The sequence below is a fragment of the Neovison vison genome, chromosome 4 (genome assembly GCF_020171115.1).
Source record: "Neovison vison isolate M4711 chromosome 4, ASM_NN_V1, whole genome shotgun sequence".
NCBI lineage: Eukaryota > Metazoa > Chordata > Mammalia > Carnivora > Mustelidae > Neogale > Neogale vison.
Genome location: NC_058094.1, coordinates 168,131,091 through 168,154,583, shown reverse-complemented (window position 1 = coordinate 168,154,583; position 23,493 = coordinate 168,131,091). Strand labels below are relative to the sequence as shown.

General features: G+C 33.2%; 1 protein-coding gene across 2 annotated transcripts in view; it reads right to left on the bottom strand.

Moving 5' to 3' along the window:
* Positions 1-23,493, bottom strand: part of PHF14 (PHD finger protein 14) — a 171,818-nt gene that overhangs the window by 7,877 nt on the left and 140,448 nt on the right. Inside the window, exons 17-18 of one of the 2 annotated variants that reach the window (XM_044246116.1) lie at positions 19,539-19,568; positions 18,697-18,814 (exon numbers count right to left, since the gene is read on the bottom strand). In XM_044246116.1, coding sequence (XP_044102051.1) covers positions 18,697-18,814; positions 19,539-19,568 — 148 coding nt within the window. The remainder of the gene's footprint in view (positions 1-18,696; positions 18,815-19,538; positions 19,569-23,493) is intronic. The other variant, XM_044246114.1, reaches the window with a different exon arrangement.

The following is a 23,493-nucleotide window of genomic DNA, read 5'->3' as shown; positions in this document are numbered from 1 at the left end:
AAGCAAGTTTCTAAAACAGACTCCAAAATCAGGAAGGTCTGGGTTTGAATTACTGTTACACACTTATATGTGGAATCCTCCTCTGTACCTCACTTTTTTCCCTACACAAAGGAGATCAAAACAGTAACTACCTTGAAGACTGTGGTGAGGAGTAAATGAGATGGTGTTTTATGTGCTTAAATAATGCCAGGCACATAGAGGTACTCAATAAACGTTAGCTGCTATTATTATTTCTAAAATTATATTTTATTTTAAATATGTTCAGTTTTTTGACCCAGAAATTATACCAAGAGTATATCTGTGCAAAGAAATGTACAGTACTAAAAAATCTGTTCAAAAAAAAAATGTGGTTAGAAAAAAAGTATCTAACATCACGGAAAATGGTCCCACACAGTTACAATTTAAAAAATTATGTAACAGAATACATGATTGAAATTTTTAAAGAGTAGGTTGTAGTAGGATATACTATTGAAACATGAGCAGAAATGTGATGCCTACAGGTACTATAATTTCAGGTAATTTAAAGGATTTTATTTATTTGAGAGAACACGAGTTGGGGGTGGGGGAGAGGGAGAAGCAGATTCCCCACTGCACCAGGAGGCGGATGTGGGCGCTCAATACTAGGACCCTGGGATCATGACCTGAGCTGAAGGCAGCTGTTTAACAGACTGAGCCACCCAGGTGCCCCCTGCAGGTAATTTGATTTTTTTTTTATGTTTTTAAAATTTTCCCAAATATTCTCTAATGACCATGTATTGTGTTTGTAATAAATTTAAAAAAACACAATGTATGTAATTTCTTTTCTGATTCCAATTCTCTCCAGAAAAACTGAGTCACAGAAAAGAAAAAAATAAAAAGACAAGCATACATTTTTTTAAAGCAAGATTTTATATAAAGGATGTTAATTATATTAAAAACTGCAATTTTGAATTATTACTCTCTAGCTTTAAAGAAAAAAACTTAAAAGAAGAAAACTCAAAGTCTGACACTGCAATTACAGTATGTTTAATCACATGTCCAGAACAATATTTCATTTGGAGATCAAGTTGATAAGTATTCTCCTACTTAGATAAATTGCTATTTAAACTTTGTAGTAATTTTGGTTTTCCCCAACTTTATTGAGATATAATTGACATATAACACTGTGTAAATTTTAAGGTATGTAATGTGTTGATCTGATACACCTATATTGCAAAATGATTACCACCATTGTGTTAGTTAACATATCCATCACATCACAATTACCATCTCCTTTTTTGTGATGAGAACACTTAAGATCTACTTTCTTAGCAACTTTCAAGTATATAATACAGTATTGTTAACTATGATTAATATGCTTTTCATTAGACTACCAGAACTAATTCTGCATTTCAATGATTACACCATTTTACATCTTCACCCAAAACTCACTTGCTCCTCTTTCCTGTTAGAAGTTGCTACTGTAAAATTTTTTAGTTTTTCCTCAGTCTACTAGATGGTAGAAATGGACAACTAAAATTTGGTGAATTTATCACTAAATTACGTCTTAATTATTAGGCAAAAAAATTTATTTAAAAATAAATATTTAGTAATAAATATTTAATTATTTTTCAAAGAATAAGATTTTAAAAGGCAGAAAGTCTCTCTTTCTAAGAAAATTAACTAAGAAAAAATAGGTGGGTTAGGGCACCTGGGTGGCTCAGTCAGTTAAGCATCTGTCTCTGCCTCAGGTCATGAGCCCAGGATCCTGGGATCGAGCCCTCGCTCCCTGCTTCTCCCTCTCCCTCTGCCTGCTGCTCTCCCTGCTTGTGTACACATTCTCTCTGTGTGTAAAAAAAAAAATAAATACATCCTTAAAATAGAAAGAGAGAGGGCGTCTGGGTGGCTCAGTAGGTTAAGCCTCTGCCTTCCACTCAGGTCATGATCTCAGGGTCACGGGATCAAGCCCCACATTGGGCTCTTAGCTCAGCAGGGAGCCTGCTTCCCTCTCTCTCTGTCTGTCTGCCTCTGCCTACTTGTGATCTCTGTCAAATAAATAAATAAAATATTTTTTTAAAAGTAAAAAAAAAGATAAATAAATAAATAAAATAGAAAGAGAGAAAGAAAAGGAGGAAGGAAGGGAGGGAGGGAAATTGGATCATTAAACCTAAATCTCAAGTTTTCTTGTAGCTTTGGGTATGGATGCTGTCACCTGCAAAGTAAGAAAAGAAGCCTATCAAAAAGACCAAAGATGTATATGGTCTCCTAAGAAGAGAGAAAACCAGGAGAAAATAAGTTCACTGAAGGGGCAGGAAGGCCGTTTGTAAAAAGGAGGAAGTTACCACCAGTATCAGCTGCTGCAAAGAAGAAGAAAAAAGATGAAGCGGAGCAACTGGGGAAGATTCTGCAAATCTTGGGGGAAAACTGAATTTACAGCTCCGAGAAGATCCTGAAGATGTTGCTGAGCAATTCTAGAACTCGGAAAGAAGAAAGGGAATATGGTATATTAGTAATCCAGGAATCCTACTGTACTGAATTTGAATCAGGTATCATCAGTCTACCTTGAATCTGCCCGAGGAGGTTTGAAAGACAGTCTCTAGGTACAGTAAGTGGATATCTGAAGTAGAGACAAAACTATTTGTCTCTCTCCCTCTCCCTCTGTCCCTCCCCTGACTTGTGCATGCACATTCTCTCAAATAAAAATCTTTAAAAAAAAAAGATATATCATGGGTGCCTGGGTGGCTCAGTGGGTTAAGCCTCTGCATTCGGCTCAGGTCATGATCTCAGAGTCCTGGGATCGAGTCCCACATCGGGCTCTCTGCTCCGCAGGGAGCCTGCTTCGTCCTCTCTCTCTCTCTCTGCCTACTTGTGATCTCTGTCAAATAAATAAATAAAATATTAAAAAAAAAGACATATCGTTGTCATATAAGACTGATGAATCACAGACCTGTGCCCCTGAAATAAATAATACATTGTATGTTAAAAAAAAGACATACTGAAGGCATAATATGATTATGTTATGATATTCTAATTAAGTTTACGTAGTATGCCCTAAAAGTTAATAACCTTAATATCCAGGCTTCACAAGGAATGTGAAAGACTAGTCCAGAACCTTCCATATTTCCATCCTTAGGAGTTTTCAAACATTTATATGATAAAAGGTTGTGTTGCTGATATATACTTGTTCTCTATAATCATTCATTAGGCTTGATGCAATCTTTTATTATCAAAAACTGTATATACGTTGACAAGTAGACTCAAATTATCTTACATCTGTCTTCAATGGTTTGTTAATTTTAAATTTCATTTTATTTACTTCCTATTTTCATTTCAGCTTCAGGTTTATAGTTTTCATGACCTTCCTTGACCAGGAAATAATATCCCTCTCCACAGTCTATGGAAATTTCTTCTTGTATTTCTTTACCTATTAAGAAAATCTATCTTGAGTTAAAAACAAGTTTCCTTTTATCCCCATGCCAGTTTTTTTTTTTTTTAATTCAATGCATGGCAGAACCAGTGGTTTAAATATGACAGTAAACCTTTATTTTCTAAATAATATGCCTTCTTCTTATAAAATATAGGAAACACATTAGTGTATGATCTGTGTGATTCACAGAGGACCATAATTCTATATTCAACATGAAACAGTCATTACCATCAATATTTTAAAAAAATGATGTGCTAATGATCCACAATAGACTTAGAAAAAATACACTATAAAATAGAATAATATGCAATTTTCAAAGTTTAGAGAGCCATAGGTACCTTAGTTTAAAAAACATTTATAAAGATAGCTTTCATTACCTCTTAACTAGCAAGAAATTTAAACAAATGGACTTTTTTGTGAATGGAAATGTTAGACATGACCTTACTCTATTTAGTGTGGAACTCTGAACGAGGCAAGAAACGATTTTTACTTGGTACGTGAAGACAAAAAAATAAAACAGAAAATTGCTGGAGAGCAATTACTTTTTAAAAACATTTCTTACATTAAAAAATCAGAACATTAGGACTAATTTCGAACTTTTCTCTTTGTAACTAAAATGACTGTTTATTTTTAAGAGTAAGAAGAGATATCATTTACTGAGTATCTCTATTGTCCCAAGTATGGCCATTAAACCTTTCACAAATAAGCAACCTGAAGCTCACTGAAATGAAGCAACCTGCTAAAGGTCCCAAGCATCATCAACAGTTAATATCTGGACCCAGTCTGTTTCTTTTCAAAGCTCATAAAGCTATTTATTCTACACTGTACTGCATACTTAGACTTTCCCTATATTTTAAGTTACTGTTCTGTTATTCAACAATGCTTCAGATTTAAGAAACTCCATAAATTTAATGGTCAATTTTTAAGAAAGGAAGAATATTTTGACTTAAAAATACAAATTACAGAGATACACAACCTAATTTCATGTTAAATGTTAAGTAACCTGGAATAACACTCTGGCTATGTCCCTGACCCCTAATCTATAGTATCTTATCAATCTCAGAACATCAGGGTTAGAGGGCGCCTGGGTAGCTCAGTGGGTTAAAGCCTCTGCCTTCGGCTCAGATCATGATCCCAGGGTTCTGGGATAGAGCCCCGCATCAGGCTCTCTGCTCCGTGGGGAGCTTGCTTCCTCCTCTCTCTCTCTCTGCCTGCCTCTCTGCCTACTTGTGATCTCTGTCTGTCAAATAAATAAATAAAATCTTAAAAAAAAAAAAAGAACATCAGGATTAGAACACTTAAATATATTTAACTTAAGAGCTCAATTCCATTAACTTTCAGAGTCATTCTTTGAATTTTCTTTGCTTAGATTTGAAGAAGTCTTACCCATAGATAAACAGTACTTCTGAAACCACAATACATAGGTTAGAAAGAAAATTTTTAACAGGCAAGTAATTCTACACAATGATGAAAATAGTTAAATGTTTAATAAATTAGAAGGGATAAACTATCTGTAGCAGGAATACATGAAATCTCACTGTTTTTTGAAGCTAGGAGTTAAACCTTTCCTATTATTTACGTTAGTTCCATAGCTCTGAAAATGGGCTAGCTTATTCCAACTAGGACCATCTCTTTGTAGCAATCAAGGTCTCTCACCCTCATTGTATATATAAATACTGGAATAAAAACTTCACATAGTTAATATATTCTACCTTCCTTCTAAATTCTTACATTAATATATCATATAATCCAAATTTAATAATGCTGGGTTAATAGGTAAAAATATTCTTACTAACTTTTTAAAATCTGTAATGAAAATCCTTCAGCCTAACTATCAGATTTTTAGTAGATGGCTTTTTCCTCCTACATAATCTATCTATCTATCTATCTATCTATATATATATATATTTAAAAAGTGATTTAAAAACTAAAGGATAGAAAAAAGGAAAAATAGAAGAAGAAAAAAACTAAAGGATAGTATAAAGTTAGTGAGTTTTGAAAGGCATTCCCATGTCTGGCACCCTACTGTACTTTGATTAATTATCTCTCAGTTATGAGTTAGTTTCTTATCACATATGGTATTCCACAGCATGCTATGCAAATGCATCAGCCCCACATGCCATCTAAATTAGAATACAGTTTGGTTTTTCCAGTTTGTAGTAAGTATAATATAAAAACTGATTTAGTTTTTCAATTCTGTAAATTATTAACATAAATTAGACAAAAATTTAATATTTTTGTCTAATTTCAGTGGTTTCAGTAATTTTTTTTCTGTGAACATGATGTTGAAATATATACAAATGTATATCATGAACACTGACAAACTCTTCCTGGAGGATAGAAATCATATTTTCAGAAAGATTTGTAAGGAATATCTACCCATGACATATCAAAGCATACAAATATGCTTAACATTAACTACACAGTCCCTATGAAAATTACCTTATGATACGGAACTACACAGATCAGTAGAGATTCCAATTCTACTATAAAGAATAACCACAAACAATCTTTCTTTAACTCAAACTGTTACTTGATAAAAGTACTACCTGGAATAGGTTTCAGAAAATGTCTAGGACCATCAAGTAAAGAACCTCTGAGCAAGCAATAATGACAACCAGTTCAGTATACAAATGTTCAGTTTTTAAAAATACATTCTACTTAAAAAAACAACAACACAGTAGCCCACTATTATCAGTGGAACGGTTAATTATTATACTTACTGAATTCAAAAATCATTGTTACCAGTCTCAAATTACAACACCCCAAAACTAAGGGCTTAAATAAGACATTTATACAAAAAATTCTGCCTGTCACAGAAAATGCTGAAGTAACAGCCAATTGCCTGAACTTAATCTAGATATAAGGTAGAAGATCCACTGGAAGACTGTGGGCTTTATATCACGTACTAGTGAAGAGGAAATCTAAAGTTTAAATATGTAACTATAACTATCATCAAGGATAACTACACCAGTTTTAATTCTCAGATTTTTAGTAAATCTACAAACTACCACAGATTTATTCTATGGTATTCTACTGTAAGATACTGTATAAACAACTTGTCTCTAGACTTTTACATACCTGTATCAGTAAACAGGCAAATCAAAACTCAGTAATGCTAAAGCACTGTTGTAAGCTTTAATGCTTGTCATACAAATGCTAGAGGAATACTAGGTAAATGGTACAATTTTTACAAATATCTCAGTCAACCATGCTAAATCCATAAACTTAAAATTTAAACTGATATTAAATAAAATCCCAGACATCAAATCAATAGTTAAAATACTCTTAAAAAATCCCAGACGTCAAATCGATAGTTAAAATATTCTAAAAAAATCTTTCTTTAACAGGTAAGTTATATAGTTCAAATTTAAAAGCACTTTAAATAATAATTTAATTTAAAAAAGTTTTTTAGTAAGAATTTAAAGTAATCTCTACCCTCAACATGGGGCTCGAACTCACAACCCTGAGAACAAAAGTCCCATGCTCCAACAACTGAGCAAGCCAGGTGCCCCTTAATTTTATATTTTTCATAATTTTCATCATAAAAAAATTCAGACATCCAATTCTACCAGGTTCAATTAAATGTGCTTGTTTAATTTATTGTGGCAAGATACTCTTTGGAGAAATTGTTTTGTTTCATTCTTAAAGGGGCAAAATTCACAATATTTTATTTGAAAATAAGCACTTATATATGTACTTTTTACTCGGGTTATTAGTTATAGAATTCTAGTTGCTAATGCAGAAAACTAAAAAATAAAGATGAAAGAAAGTCATCACTTTCCCTACTCAGGGATTTCTAATACAAATAATTGGTTATCAACTAGCACCACTTGCCTGAGGAGGCATGTATTGTATTTGTTGTTCCAGAAAATCTTACATAGGGATGTAGACGACATTTCTGTGCATTATCAGTTCAACTTAGCACTGCTCAAAAGTAGTATACTATATAGATCAAATACAAAGAAGCAGAGGTCTCCATGCTAAGACAATTCATCTTCTAGTAGTCATACAATGACCTGCCAGGTATATACTCTATAGCTTTGCACCAAACAGAACTTAAATAAGGATGAAAGCTAAAATCATAACTGGCACAGGCACTGTAAAGTACATAATACACAGTTAAATTCTCAGTGGCATTTGTGAATATATATGACTTGGATGAAGCTCTTTAAAAAATATTTATGCATATTCATTTTACCATGTCAAAATAAATTACCTTGATTTTGAGTGTTTTAGGAGACAGAAGTTGTTGAGATGTCTATCAAGTATACTCTAGAAAAAGACTGAATAGTGAACTGTGCTCTATATTTAAAAAATACAATATTTAGTCTATCTTGTAACTTATATGTAAGTATACAACATAATATTAAACTGGTTTGTTGATGTTTCACTTGGGTTATAGGCATTGTGTATACTTGGTTTAAAGTTCTAAAAATTAATTTTTAGATTAAAAATGTTCTGAATAACTGAAGAATTCATAATATACATAAAACAGATTCTTATTCTTGACTGCTCATTAAAATTATTTAGGAAGCTGTAAAAGATATAAATATCCACCCTCTTTCCCTCTCTTACCTCCTCCCAAACAATTCAGTCTAAAAACCATCAGGCTATAGTAGGCAAAATAGGTGTCTATGTAGGGTGGGATTAGAAAGTGACAAGAGATTAGTTTACCATCAGGGGACTGATCATATAAAAATATTTAAGAATAATGTGGGACACCTCGGTTAAGCATCCGACTCTTGGTTTCAGTTCAGGTCATGAACTCGGGGTCATGAGACTAAGCCCTGCATCAGATCCCTCTGCTCGAGTGCCCTTTCTCTCTCTCTCCCTCATTCACACAAAACATAAAAATAAATAAATAAAATCTTTTAAAAAAATATATATTTAAGAATAATGGGAGCCAGTTTTCTGTTAGGGAGTTACAAATATAGAAAGGAAGAGAACTGGAATGGTTTCCAATATCTACAAAGGCATAAATATAGATGCAAATGTGTATGTACACATACATACATCTAATCCTTGGCTCTGTGGCTTTGTCTACTGAGAAGACCTAGAAGGAATAATGAGCACATCTAGTACCCACACTTTGATTTCTAAATACCATTCTCCACTGAAAGGAAATGGAGCTCCTTGGAGAAATGGTTTGGTTCCAAGAATAGGGAAAGGGAAAGTATAGTTGAGCCTAGAACATCTTTAGTAAGGAAGTATTTGAAGATTACTGGGGTCATGTCACATGGACATAGATGCCGGGCTGAAGTGTCAGAAGCCAGCCTGAAGTGGCTTCTATTAGCCAAATCTGGGACAATATGAACATCCAAATAAATGGTAATGACCTATAAAACCTAGTGAATAAAAGAGAAAATGAAAGTTTGATGAGGAATAGGATATTTGCATAGTCTCAAGTTTCTTCCCCACAAATTAATTAGAAAGGGGAAGAGAATGGAGAAGACTTGCAGAAAACGTATCAAGTGATTAAAGTTATACTTTATGAAAGACAACTTTAGTACCAGCATAGAAGTATGGTATCCAAACATTATAGCTGATGTACCTCCATACTAAAAATATTTTAAATATGCATCTTTATATATACACACACACATATGTATGTATATATATGAAGTTACATATACTACAGTATTTACATTATTTACCTTATAAGATGGGTAAGAAATTGAAGTGGGAAGCTATATAGAATTAAGTTGATTTTATTACTTGTCTATTTCTTAGGGTGCAAACACTTCATTTTGGAGGCCTCTAGTAAAAAGAATGGGTAAAATAGATGAGTATGGCAGATTTACTAAGATAGTTTTCAAAATAGGAGAAACTGATAGAATGAGGAAAAAATGAGACACTGAATCAAGGCAGAAGCAATGGAGGAAAGGAACAAAGCACACTGGAGACACAATTAAGGAAGAAAACTTGAAGGACTCAGGAAGTGACTTTCTCTATGAGACAAGGATTAGAAAGGCTTGAAGATAATTCCAGTTATTTGGCTTTGATGAATAGATGGGATAGAGAGAGGAGAAAAAATAAGAGATAGTGAAGAGGAGGATTAAGAATAAAATATATTGCTTTTTCAGGCACATAGCACTCATTAACGATGCTATTATCACAACAGAGTAAAGAGCAGAAAGAAAAATACTAATGCATGGTGATAGGTAGCAATGAACTAGCTTCACTGAACATAAACCCAATACACTGACCAGATAGCTGATGCATTAGTCAAATGTCTTTGAAGCACAGCTTATAGGAGAAGGTATGTTTTGTGCATGTCTGTTTCCATGTGTTTCTATGTGTGTGAATTTGCTTCCATGTAAGCATGTGTATAGGTATGTATCTGTGTCCATGTAGTCCTTTTTCATGAAAACAAAAGTGAACTAACTAGGTTTATAATGGGTTGATAAGGGAGAGAAAGTCTCCCTTGGGTTTGGATAGAATAAAAAGTCATTCTATACACAAATATTGAATGATAATGTTATCATACCCCAAACTAATATGTTATATATAATCAACTATTTCTCAACTAGAAAAACATTATCATACTTTTAGGTAAATTGTTATTAAGTCAATATTAAAACTAACTCTAAGTAGGTATATTTTATCATGTACTAAAACATTAAATTATGGGTTATGATATGATGAATATTCTTAAGACTTCAGTGGAATTTCCATAAAAGTAATAAGCAGGATTTCTGACAGAAGGTTTTTGCCCTCATAAAACCCATAGCAATAAATCTGTTACTTGAAAGACAAAGACATGAGAATATACACAGCAATATTTTAGAGTTTCCCCTGCTACATAAAATTTAGAAACAAAACTAACAATTAAATTAATATTTAAAGGGCAATGCATTTTCAAGCACATATTCAGCTATATACCCTCACCTTGTAGTTTATCTAAAATTCTAAGCAAAATAAATAATTTCTTATTTGGGAGTTGAATTTTCATAATAAAGTTGAGACTTCTTGGACTTAATCCTGATTATCACAGAGAAAGGAAGCTGGATATGTGATTTTATGGTCATCACAATTTTACACATTTACTTCCTCCCACCTAAATTTATTAGCAACTGATTCACTTCCCTTCTCCAGGCAATAACTATTTCTATCTTACTTTTCATATCATTAAAATATATGATCATGGCAAACATACACTGTATTACCTAACAAATAACACTCCACCAAATCCAACAGAAGAAAATGAAGGACAAGCAACATATATTAACTTCCATTGTGGGTTTCTTTTAGGTCCTAAAATGATACTAATTTTGGCTCAGATGTTAATAATATTTTAATATTGTAACTGATTTCTTAATTTAAAATGGTTTCTGAAGCAATTCACTGAATTATAAAGCATGACATTATATCCATCAATGCTTTCTTCTTAGGACCCAAACTGGCAAACATCTTTCAAAGGAAAAAAAAATTTTTTTTTTAAAGATTTTATTTGTTTATTTGACAGACAGAGATCACAAGTAGACAGGGAGGCAGGCAGAGAGAGAGAGAGAGGGAAGCAGGCTCCCTGCTGAGCAGAGAGCCTGATGCGGGACTCGATCCCAGGACCCCGAGATCATGACCTGAGCTGAAGGCAGCGGCTTAACCCACTGAGCCACTCAGGCGCCCCTCAAAGGAAAATTTAAACAGAAATCTACTACGTGCTGGTCAAGAATGGAAGTCTTCAAAAGTGAACAAAACAAAATGGATGCAACACAAATATTCAAGGAAATAGAGTAAGTTTCCAGCTTAACTACTACACTAAATTTAATTTTTTTATTGGAAAAAAATATAAGCATACAATAGTCATGTTGGTATGATTAAAAATACAAATCCACTTCACTGCTGTAAACCTTACAGTAAAATGCTGTGACAGTCCAGAGATTAGATACCATAATTAGATGAAATTTTGACCAAGTTGGGTGTTTATATCTGGTATTCAATCAGAGGCCAGAATACAGAAAATACAATGCAAGTTTTCTAACAATGTGCCTCCATAATGGATTTCCATCAGAGTACAAAGACCTATTGTCTTGTAAAGGGGGAAAAAACAAAAACAAAAATAAAAATACCTTATCCTTCTCAATGGCTACTGGCATTCTAGTGCATTACATAATGTATGATATACTCCTAACATATGTGAAATAGGAACCCTTTACTATATAACTTAAAGCCATTCTTTAAAAATTGAATAAATGGGGCTGATTGGAGAGGCAAGATGGTGGAGGAGTAGCAGACTGAAATGACATCAGGTCCCAGGAGTTCAGCTAGATAGTTATCAAACCATTCCAAACACCTACAAACTCAGGAGAGATCAAAGAGAAGAAGAGCAGCAATTCTAGGAACAGAAAATTGACCACTTTCTGAAAGATAGGATGTGCTGAGAAGTGAATCCGAAGGACGGAAAGAGAGATTGTGGGGGGACGGGCCAGCTCCCGGCAAGCAGCAGAGCAGTGGAGAACAAAATCCGAACTTTTAGGTCTGCTCCACTGAGGGACATCGCTCCATAGCCTAAGCAGGGTGGAGCCCTCGCAGGAACACTGTGGTCTCAGGACCCAGGGGTCACTGAAAGATCGGAGTTATCTGATTGTGAGAGCTCCCAGGTATCAGAGCAGGGAAGCAGACTACAGAGACAGAGCTGGAGAGTGAGCTTTCAGCTCGGTGTTACCTTAAACCATGATCCAAGGCACAGTCGGATCACTGCTCTTTGAGCAAGGATCCCACAAGTGGCAGATCCAGGGAGACTCACTTTCCTCCTCTGCAGGCAGGAATCTACTGGATTTGGAGACTGCCAATGGGGCTGTGCGCCAGAGACAGAAACGCTTGGTCACTGGCCAGGTGAGCCCAGAGCGTGGCCGGAAATCAGGGAGATAGGAGTGATTGAATGCTTATCTCCAAGGGCGCATTGAGGAGTGAGGCCCCGAGCTCTCGGCTCCTCTGGGCCAGAGACTGGGAGGCCACCATTTTTATTCCAGAGCTCTACAGAAAGTGTTCAGGGAACAAAAACTCCTGAGCGTGAACTCAAGCAGATTATTAGCCTGGCCCCTGGCAAAGGCGGTACAATTCCGCCCTGGGTAAAGACACTTGAGAATCACTACAACAGGCCTCTGGCCAGAAGATCAGCAAGAATACCCAGCCAAGACAAAGCTCACCAATCAAGGAGAACAGCTGAACTCCAGAGCTAGGGGAAAGCAATGCCTGGAATTCATGGCTTTCACCCCGTGATCCTTTAATCTTGTGAAGTTAAATTAAATTTTTTAATTTTTTTTCCTTACTTTAATTTTCTTAACTTTTCCTCTTCCCTCTCTTAACATTTTTTAACTAGTTCATCTTAACAATACCTTTCTTAAAAAAATCTTTTTAAACCTTCATTATTATACTCATATTTTATCATTCATTGTACTTAACCTTCTTTTTTGTATACATATAAGATTTTTTGTTTTCGTAAAAAAATTGGGGATACAATTTCTTCTAATAGATCAAAATATACCCTAAATCAAGGATAGGGCTTTAGTCTAGAATCCAGCCTGAGCACATTCTTTCCTTTTTTTTTTCCTCCTTCTTTCTAGTTCCAATCAACCTATCAATTCCTTTTTTAGAATGTTTTTTAATTTTCATCTTTATACTCATATTCTATCCCTTCATCATGTTTACCCTTATTTTTGTATATAAATAAGTTTTTAGTTCTTTAATCTTTTGGGAGGCAGTTTCTTCTAAGAGACAAAAATACACCCAAAATCAAGTGGGTGTCTATGTTCTATTCACCAGTCTAATATATATAGATATATATTTTTTAAAAATTACATATATATATATATTTTTACACACACACACACACACATATATGTATGTATTTTTTAAAAATTTCTCCCCCCGGAAAAAAAAATAAATAAAAATTTCTCCCCCCAGTTTGGGGTCTCTTCTGATTGGGTTACTATACATTTTTCTGGGGTCTCTGCCACTCTTTTAGTATTTTATTCTCTCGTTCATATATTCTTATCTGGATAAAATGACAAGGTGGAGAAACTCACCACAAAAAACAAAAAAAAAACTAGAGGCAGTACTGACAGCTAGGGACCTAATCAATACAGACATTGGTAACATGTCAGATCTATAGTTCAGAATGACGATTCTCAAGGGGCTAGCTGGGGTCAAAAGAGGCATGGAGGATATTAGAGAAACACTATCTGGAGAAATAAAATCCCTTCTGGATAAATAAAAGAACTAAAATCTAACCAACCTGAAGTCAAAAAAGTTATTAATGAGGTACAATCAAGAATGGAAGTTCTTACTGCTAGGATAAATGAGGCAGAAGAGAATTAGTGATAGAGAAGACTAAATGATGGGGAATAAAGAAGCTGAGCAAAAGAGAGACAAACTACTAGGTCACCAGGGCAGAATTCGAGAGATAAGTGATACCATAAGATGAAACAACATTAGAATAATTGAGATTCCAGAAGAAGAAGAAAGAGAGAGAGGGGCAGAAGATACACTGGAGCAAATTACAATAGAGAATTTCCCTAATATGGCGAAGGAAACAAGCATCAAGATCCAGGAGGCACAGAGAATGCCCCTCAAAATCAATAAAAATAGGTCCACACCCTGTCACCTAATAGTAAAACTTACTAGTCTTAGTGACAAAGAGAAAATCCTGAAAGCAGCTTGGGTCAAGAAGTCTATAACATACCATCGTAGAAATATTAGATTGGCAGCAGACTTATCCACAGAAACCTGGCAGGCCAGAAAGAAATTGGCATGATATATTCAGAGCACTACATGAGAAAAGTATGCAGCCAAGAATACTATATCCAGCTAGGTTATCATTGAAAATAGAAGGAAAGATAAAAAGCTTCCAGAACAAACAAAAGTTAAAAGAATTTGTAAACACCACACCAGCCCTACAAGAAATATTGAAAGGCATCCTCTAAGCAAAAAGAGAGCCTAAAAGTAGTAGACCAGAAAGGAACAGAGAAATATACAGTAATAGTCACCTTACAGGCAATACAATGGCACTAAATTCATATCTTTCTATAGTTACCCTGAATGTAAATGGGCTAAATGCCCCAATCAAAAGACACAGGGTATCAGAATGGATAAAAAAACAAAAGCCATCAATATACTATCTACAAGAAATTCACTTTAGACCTAAAGACACCTCCAGATTTTAAGGGGGGGGACAATTTATCATGCTAATGGACATCAAAGAAAGCTGGGGTGGCAATGCTTGTATCAGATAAATTACATTTTAAGACAAAGACTATAATTTAAAGAGATGAGGAAGGACACTATATATACTCAAAGGGTCTGTCCAACAAGAAGATCTAACAATGGGGCACCTGGGTGGCTCAGTGGGTTAAGCCTCTTCGGCTTAATGATCTTCGGCTCAGATCATGATCCCAGGGTCCTGGGATCGAGCCCTGCATTGGGCTCTCTGCTAAGCCTGCTTCCCTTCCTCTCTCTGCCTGCCTCTCTGCCTACTAGTGATCTCTGTCTGTGAAATAATTAAATAAAATCTTAAAAAAAAAAAAAAAAGAGAAGATCTAACCATTTTAAATATCTATGTCCCTCACATGGGAGCAGGCAACTACATGAACCAATTGATAAAATCAAAGAAACACATTGACAATAATACAATAATAGTAGGGGAAAGATCAACAAGGAAATAAAGGATTTAAATGACACAGTGGACCAGATGGACATCACAGATATATTCAGAGCATTTCATCCCAAAGCCAACAGAATACACATTCTTCTCTAGTGCACATGGACATTCTCCAGAATAGATCACATCCTGGGTCACAAATCAGGTCTCAACCAGTACCAAAAGATAGGGATCATTCCCTGCATATTTTCAGGCCACAATGCTCTGAAGCTAGAACTCAATCACAAGAGGAAATTTGGAAAGAACCCAAATACATGGAGACTAAACAGTATCCTACAAAAAAACTGAAGAGGTCAACCAGGAAATTAAAGAAAATTTGAAAAAACCATGGAAACAAATGATAATGAAAACACAATTGTTCAAAATCTGTGGGACACAGCAAAGGCAGTCCTGAGAAGAAAGTATACAGCCATACAAGCCTTTCTCAAGAAATAAGAAAGGTTTTAAGCACACAACCTAACCCTACACCTAAAGGAGCTGGAGGAAGAACAGCAAAGAAAGCCTAAACCCAGCAGGAGAAGAGAAATCATAAAGTTCAGAGCAGAAATCAATGAAATAGAAACCAAAAGAACAGTAGAAAAAATCAACAAAACTAGAAGCTGGTTCTTTGAAAGAATTAATAAGACTTATAGACCCCTGGCCAGACTTATCAAAAAGAAAAGAGAAAGGACCCAAATAAATAAAATTATGAATGACAGAGGAGAGATCAGAATGAACACCATAGAAATATAAACAATTATAACATATATTGAGCAACTCTACTCCAGCAAATCTGATAATCTGGAAGAAATGAATGCATTCCTAGAGATATATAAACTACCAAAACTGAACCACGAAGAAACAGAAAACCTGAACAGATCCATAACCAGTAAGGAGATTGAAGCAGTCATCAAACATCTCCCAACAAACAAGAGCCCAGGGCAAGATGGTTTCCCAGGTAATTCTGCCAAACATTTAAAGAAGAATTAATACCTGTTCTCCTGAAACTGTTCCAAAAAAATAGAAATGTAAGGAAAACTTCCAAACTCATTTTATGAGGCCAGCATTACCTTGACCCCAAAACCAAAGACCCCATCAAAAAAGAAAATTACAGACCAATATCCTTGATGGACACAGACGCAAAAATTCTCACTAAAATACTAGCCAATATTAAAAGGATTATTCACCACGACCAACGGCTGCAAGGTTGGTTCAACAACCACAAATCAATCATGATCCGAAGGGGCACATGCACCTGAATGTTTATAGGAGCAATGTCCACAATAGCACAACTATGGAAAGAACTTGGGTGTCCATCAACAGATAAACGGATAAAGAAGATGTGGCATATATATATACAATGGAATACTATGCAGCCATCAAAAGAAATGAAATCTTGCCAGTTGCAACGATGTGGATGGAACTAGAGGGTATTATGCTAAGCAAAGTAAGTCAATCAGAGAAAGACATTTATCATATGATCTCCCTGATATGAGGAATTTAAGAGGCAAAGTGAGGGGCTTGAGGGGTAGGGAAGGAAAAAATGAAACACGTTGGGATCAGGAGGGAGACAAACCGTAAGAGACTCTTAATCTCACAAAATTTAAACTGAGGGTTGCTATGGGGAGGGGGTATGGAGAGGGTGGTTGGTTATGGACACTGGGGAGGGTATGTGATATGGTGAGTGCTATGAAGTGTGTAAGCCTGACAACTGACAGAACTGTACCCCAGGGGCAAATAATACATTATGTTAATAAAAATAATTAAATAAAAAAAGAAAAGAAAAATTGAATAAATGATACACATTTATAGTAGTACAGTACCTTTTCATAAGAATGTATGCAAAAAAGTATATTCATAAAGGGCAATAAATCCTTTAAAAGATGCTTTCCTAATTTGCCTGTTGAGGGTAGGAAGAAACTCCACACAAGAAATGTGTTAGAAAAATCGTATTATACCACAAGGAGTCCAATAAGACAACCCTCTAAGATCTATAGTACAACCACTATTTTAAAAATTTTTAAATACAATTTATGTAAAGCATTTTTTTAATCATGCAATAGCTTTTGTTATTAAAATCTGGGTCTTAGTAAAATGCCTGGAAAATAATTTTTGATATTGTATATTTAAAATCTTGGGCAAAAATGTTTGGTTAGTAAATAAAATGCACATCATTTTCTATTTTAATAATCATTATACAGGTCTGTAAAATTTTTTAATAAAGTTGATTAAAGAATGCTTTAAATGTTTTTTTTTTCTATAACCAAATGTTTTTCTGCAGTTTTTCATAAGTAAATTTTTACAGATGGCCTCTGTGGTAACCTAGGTAATCATTTTAACTTAAAAAATATGTATTTGGAGTTTTTTGTTTTTCTTGCAAGAACTTATATTTTATTAAAAGGTAAAATTGCAAACATTTATACACACTCCCATTATGCCTTTGGGGTTACTCATGATTCAGTATGTTCTGAAACTCACTGAAAAGTGAATTTCTATCCTTTGGAGGATCTCAAATTGAAAATGGATCATTCATTAATGAATTACTAGACTCAATCCACAAACCATTCTCCTTGTCCATTATCAAGGTTCTTGAATATTCAAAATTAGACTTAAAATCTAAAGGCAACAATTTGGCCAAAAAAACAAAGACACATACGCATATACACACATTTGATTCCACCACCCGAAAGGAATTCAATATCAATTTTAACTAACTCTAGGACTGACAAATGTATTTAAATGGCATTTGAGAAAGACGGTTTCATGTCCCTGGATAGATAGCTGGTTTCCATTGTCTACTTAAGGAAGAACAATGTGATTAACCTATAGCTGACCAGAATATCTTAGTTCAAACACATTCAATATTTTTGTCAAATGAGTTAAAGTACCAGGAGTCTAACTATTCACAGACTTTAAAGAAATAATAATCTTAAACTGTATATTACTACAATTTGAGATTATAGTGTTGATATTCAAAAAATATAACTTCAGTAATTTTTGGAGATAAAATATTAAACAACTTTATTCTTTTTACTTAGCTAAATAAATATAAAAAACAAGTTTTAGGTTATAAAAACTAGCTTTCTCAAAAATAGACGTCTCTTTTATTCCCCCCATATTCATGTCTTGCTTTTTTAATTCCACATAAGTGAAATCATATAGTATTTGTCTTTCTCTGACTTATTTCGTATCAATCTCAAAGAACAGATTTTATCAAACATTTACAATACACTTAATGAGTCATCTACAAAATAAAATTGGATTTTATTGGTTATTCTGTTGACTCATATTTATATATATTAATATATATTTGTCAAAACAAATTTCTTATTACTCAAGGCAGAATTTCCTTGCCATTCCCTAGGTGTGGTAAATTAGCACAAGGTGACTTTCTTTGGTGACTAGAACACTACTTAGTATGTTACATTAACTGGAAAGTATACAAAAAAGCTAAAATATTTCAGAAGAAACTACTATACTTTAGTAAAGCTGTTTATTCCTTATTTTAAGCATTATAAAATCACCATCAGAAAATATTAGTGAAGTGCATTAGATTAAAATGTTGGTCATTCACAATTATAATTCTCTTTAAAGTTAGGAAGCTGATGGTATGATATGGCTATCAAAATGAAGTAAAACACTTCTTCTTATGGACTTTTTTTCTCCTTACCTTAGAAGATGAAGAATCACACTCCTGACATATCCATCCATAGCCTGTTTGTTTAGGAGACTTTTTCAAAGGGGGATCCAAACAGCCAAAATGGTAGCACAGTCTGCATTCATCACACCTGCAGGGTAAACAGATTTATGGTATATCTAAATAGTATTAAAAAAAACTATCTTTTTCAAAGACAAATGGCAAACTACTATACACTTCAACATGGTTAATTCTATGCTTAGTTCACAAAATTATTAAATGAATGTCTATGACAAAGACAAACTAAACCTGAAATAAATGTTTTAGGAAAAAGCAAAATACAGGAATAAACTTAACAAAGTAAATATCATTTAGAACACTTTGATAGTAAAAATGTTAAGAACATGTGAATGAATGTACATGTATAGCCAAATGTGTTCAAAACTAACAAATTTCACTTTGAAATTCAAGAATTAATCATTTACCCATTAGCTTAAAAACATTTAAGATACATATAATTCTAGATTATGAATTCAATCTAATACATTGTAATTACTTAAAAAAAACTTAAGGTGTAATCAATCCTATGCAATTTATACCTTATTATACCTTATCACTCTTCCTCCAAGTTAAGGTAGATTGTAAATGTATGGTCTAATGTTTACAGCATGCTAACACAACCTAGCAAAAAAACCATCCTAAGAATGTGGTATCATTTTTCTCAAATATAAATATTCTCAAAATTTACCTGTCACTTTCTCTCAATGCATTTGGGTTTTCAAAGTACTTCCTAGTACACCTTACAGCTTATGAACAAATATTTTGATAGTGTCTTTGCCACCTATGATGTACAAAATCTAAGAAAACTATCATACCTATTCTTCGTTTCAGACAATCTCATCCTGCTGACAATGAAGAAAGATCTGCATTATTTCATTGTTTTGTAAAAAAAAAAAATTGCATCAGTTGGAAAAACAAGACCAAAATTTGACAGCAAATAACAAATATGTATACATGTTATAGAAAGGATTATATCCTCATTTTCTTTGTGCTCTTTTAACTTAAGATACTTTTCTTCAATCTATTAGATTCTCTTTGTATATGGTTTCTCTTACTGATTTAAACATTGAGAAATCCACAACTATGAAACCAAGAAAGAAATTTTATAATACATGTTATTACTTGAATAAGATATCAAATTACTATTCAGTAACCTTTATTAGCAAAAAGGGGGAAGGAACTAGTGCTATAAACCACACATAAAGAAAAACAATTGTTTTTCACAATAAAGGGGACTATAAACTTCCATTTATATAAAAATTTCAAACATGCTACCAAATCCAATTGTCCAAAGACCCATTTTAGAAATCAAGAGTTTCAGAAAGTTAGCCAATTAGCCAAGTTATTCAGTTATAAAGAAATTTAAAACACAATACATCACAAGTTTATGCATTTCTTCCTCTAGAAATTTCTCTTTATGAATGAAATAAACTTACGTACTTTTCCAAATACCTTTTTTTAGACTCAAGACACAGCCTTAGAAAAAACTGTCTACCATAATTCTAGCTACATGAAAAATAAAATCAAACAGGAATAACAGCATTTTATTTACTATGCCATTATAAATAAACCAAAGGATATTTAAAAGTCAAATTATTCAAATACCTATTGTTCTAGCATTAAGAAAAATTACAGATAACATATAGCTAACATCAAATGTAACATAAAGAGACTAAATAGCAAGCCCACACAATTTTATGTTCTTTCTTGTCAATTCAACTTATTTACCTTTCAATAGTTAGAACTTCAATTACTTGACATATAGTTACAGGAACCTTCAGAATATGAGTACTTCTGAATTTATGAGGAGGTCGAGACTTCTAGACAGCTGAGTGCATATTCCTTCAAGCATAAAACTAGTATTTCAATCATCTTTGATGGGAAATTTAAAAAGAATCACATTCTTTGCTTCATCAAGAAAATACATTAAATATAATTTACTTCGTCATCTCAGGGTCATGAATACAAGTAACACATGCTGCTATGTCTAGCAGAATGCCAGCCTTTTATGTTTGGAGTACTATCCAACTGCTGTTCTGTTTGAATTCTCATATTCGACTTCTTATAGGTTTTCAGGGTCCTCACTTGCTTAAAAAGTATCAGCTACTGCTTTCTGATATTGTGACCTTATTTGTCTAAGCATTTCCCGAACAATAATTTGTTATGGATTTAGAAAACAAATCTTAAACCTCAGTAAAACTATGCAAACAGACAATTAAAAGACATGAAAATGAGAGCTTCTACTAAGTTAAGTATATGGACTCAATTTTGGGTAATATAATCCTTTATGCTTTACTTCAGGTTTTTGCGCAATGTTCCTAAGAGTTCAGATTGCCAATCTGGGCTCTTGATGGATGAAGAGTTATGGCATTAATGTTTTCCTAGTTCATATCAAATTACAACCTAATTACTGCATATTTACCTTAAAACTGTGTTAGCTAACTTGAAATTACGATTTATAGTGTATAACTCACATCAAACACCATAATCAATATAAAGGTAAATTTTAATTTATTTTTCACATTCATCAGTGCAGGTGATTTTTCTTGTTATATCTATGTATTTTCAGCTAATGAACTTAAAAACAAGTCTGCTACACTGATAGAGTTCCAGTTTGTACCATATTCCAATTTATTGTAAAATCAAGTTACCAGCTCAAGAATAAATGCACAGAGAAAAGAAAGGTTTTATATGCTAAATTTGTTACATGATAATGTTGAAGTATATGCCATTTGGAAATAACATAATCCTTACTGAGTACTTCATTAGTAATACCTTTTAGAATGACTTAATCTCCATATGGAACTCTAATGTATTTGTAATGGGTCTCAGAGGAAAGGCAAAATTTGCTTGTCAGAATTAGGGGATGTTATAAGAGTTCTCTAAAGTTATAGCTCACTCACCAGGAAATAAAAACTGCAATTGCAAGACTAAATAACAAAAAAAGAATAGTTAATATACTTAGGAACTGTCAAAATCCAGGAAAGAAAAACACAAAGAGAAATAAATCAATCTTGAAATCAACAGTTCTGTTAAAAAATATGCAAATTAAAGCTCTTTCTATAAATGGCTAAAATTATTTCCATGTGGAAAAAGTACTATTATTTCTACATTAGAATACTGAGGACATCCATAGTTTTACGTGCTGGTAACAAAAATATACTCGATGATACAAAGTAAACTCCAACAGGATTTGTAAGAATTAATACATCATAGACAAATGCAAGGATACCATTAAGAACTTAAGAAACCGAGGAACAATGTAGATGGTAAAAATACCGGATTACTTATTTCATTCACACACACTCCACTTTGAAATCTTAAGCAACTTCTGTCAGCCAATAAATTCTGGCCATGTTACAAATTTAGATCTCTTTTAAAAATTGAAAAGCAGAAACTCCTAAGGGTCTGCAATCATTCTGCTATCTAAAAGGTGAATCAAAGTTGAAGTAGTTATTGATCAAATTATTATTTATGGTCTCTACTATTTTTCACATATACCTTGAAACACATAACTACAGCACATAATATATATATCTAATTAATCAAAAATAGTGAATACAATGTTTTAAAATCTTTTCCAAGAGCAGTCATTGACCCACAAATGATATAACACAATATACTTTATTAAAGAACACAAATGTTTATGTAAAAAAAAAACAGATTATAATACCAATAGCACATATACTAAGTAGAAAGGCAGTATCTTAAAATATTTAAAAGAGAATATTAAATTGACCTATAAAGAAATACTATGGATTTTTTAAATAAAATACAAATTAAATGCTTAAAGAAGTATCCTTTAAACACCTAATAAATATTGTACACATTAACACTACAGGGCATTCTAAAATCACAGTTTTAATAGATAAAATGAATCCCACTTATTAAGATGAAAGGAAACCTGATTTTTAAATTAGATTATTACTAAATATAACTTCCTAGGTATCAGATTCATAAAGGATACAATGTAAATAATAAAGCAGATATAAACACAATTCTATATGTATTTAAAATACTTACTTAGTATATGGTTAAGTATAGCACCCTAGACAAAGAAGAGGAAGAAAATGACTTATGTTCATGTCTAAGATCCATACAACATGCAGTCCTTGGTTTACCTGATTACCGAGGACATGAATACAAGTAAAAAGAAACAACTGATTTATTTCTGCCTATATCAAGAAAAAGACTAAAAACCAATATTCCAAAGGATTTCTTTAACCCTCTTAATTTCCAATTGATAATTTCATTAGAATACACTAAATAACTATTTTTAAACTAACTGAAACAATTAAGTGCACCTCCTATGCATGTAACTTACAGCCAACTTACAAGCTAAATTTCAGAAGAAGAAAAATCCATAAATGGGACTTGAAAAGGAATGCCCATTTTTTTTGTGATCAAGTTGATTCATAATCACAACTATTTTTTATGTCAAGGAACATTTTATTTAGGTCTATATACGGTAAAATACTGATTGAAAATATTATTACATCTCTTCACTCAAAAGGAAACAGACTAAATATTGAGAGAACTGATGGGTTGGGGTTCCTTACTTTTTCATGATCTCTGTGCAAAACTTCTATATAAGAAAGATCAAAAAAATTAATATTAACATTACTTAAATAAAATTCATTAGCAGCTTAAAACACCTACACAAATCTATTAATGGTAGTGATAGATTCTTTCATTGAATAGTAGCCAATTATTTCAATTACTCATATTAACGGATGGAGAAAATGCTGCATTGTGGCCCATGAGTTAAAT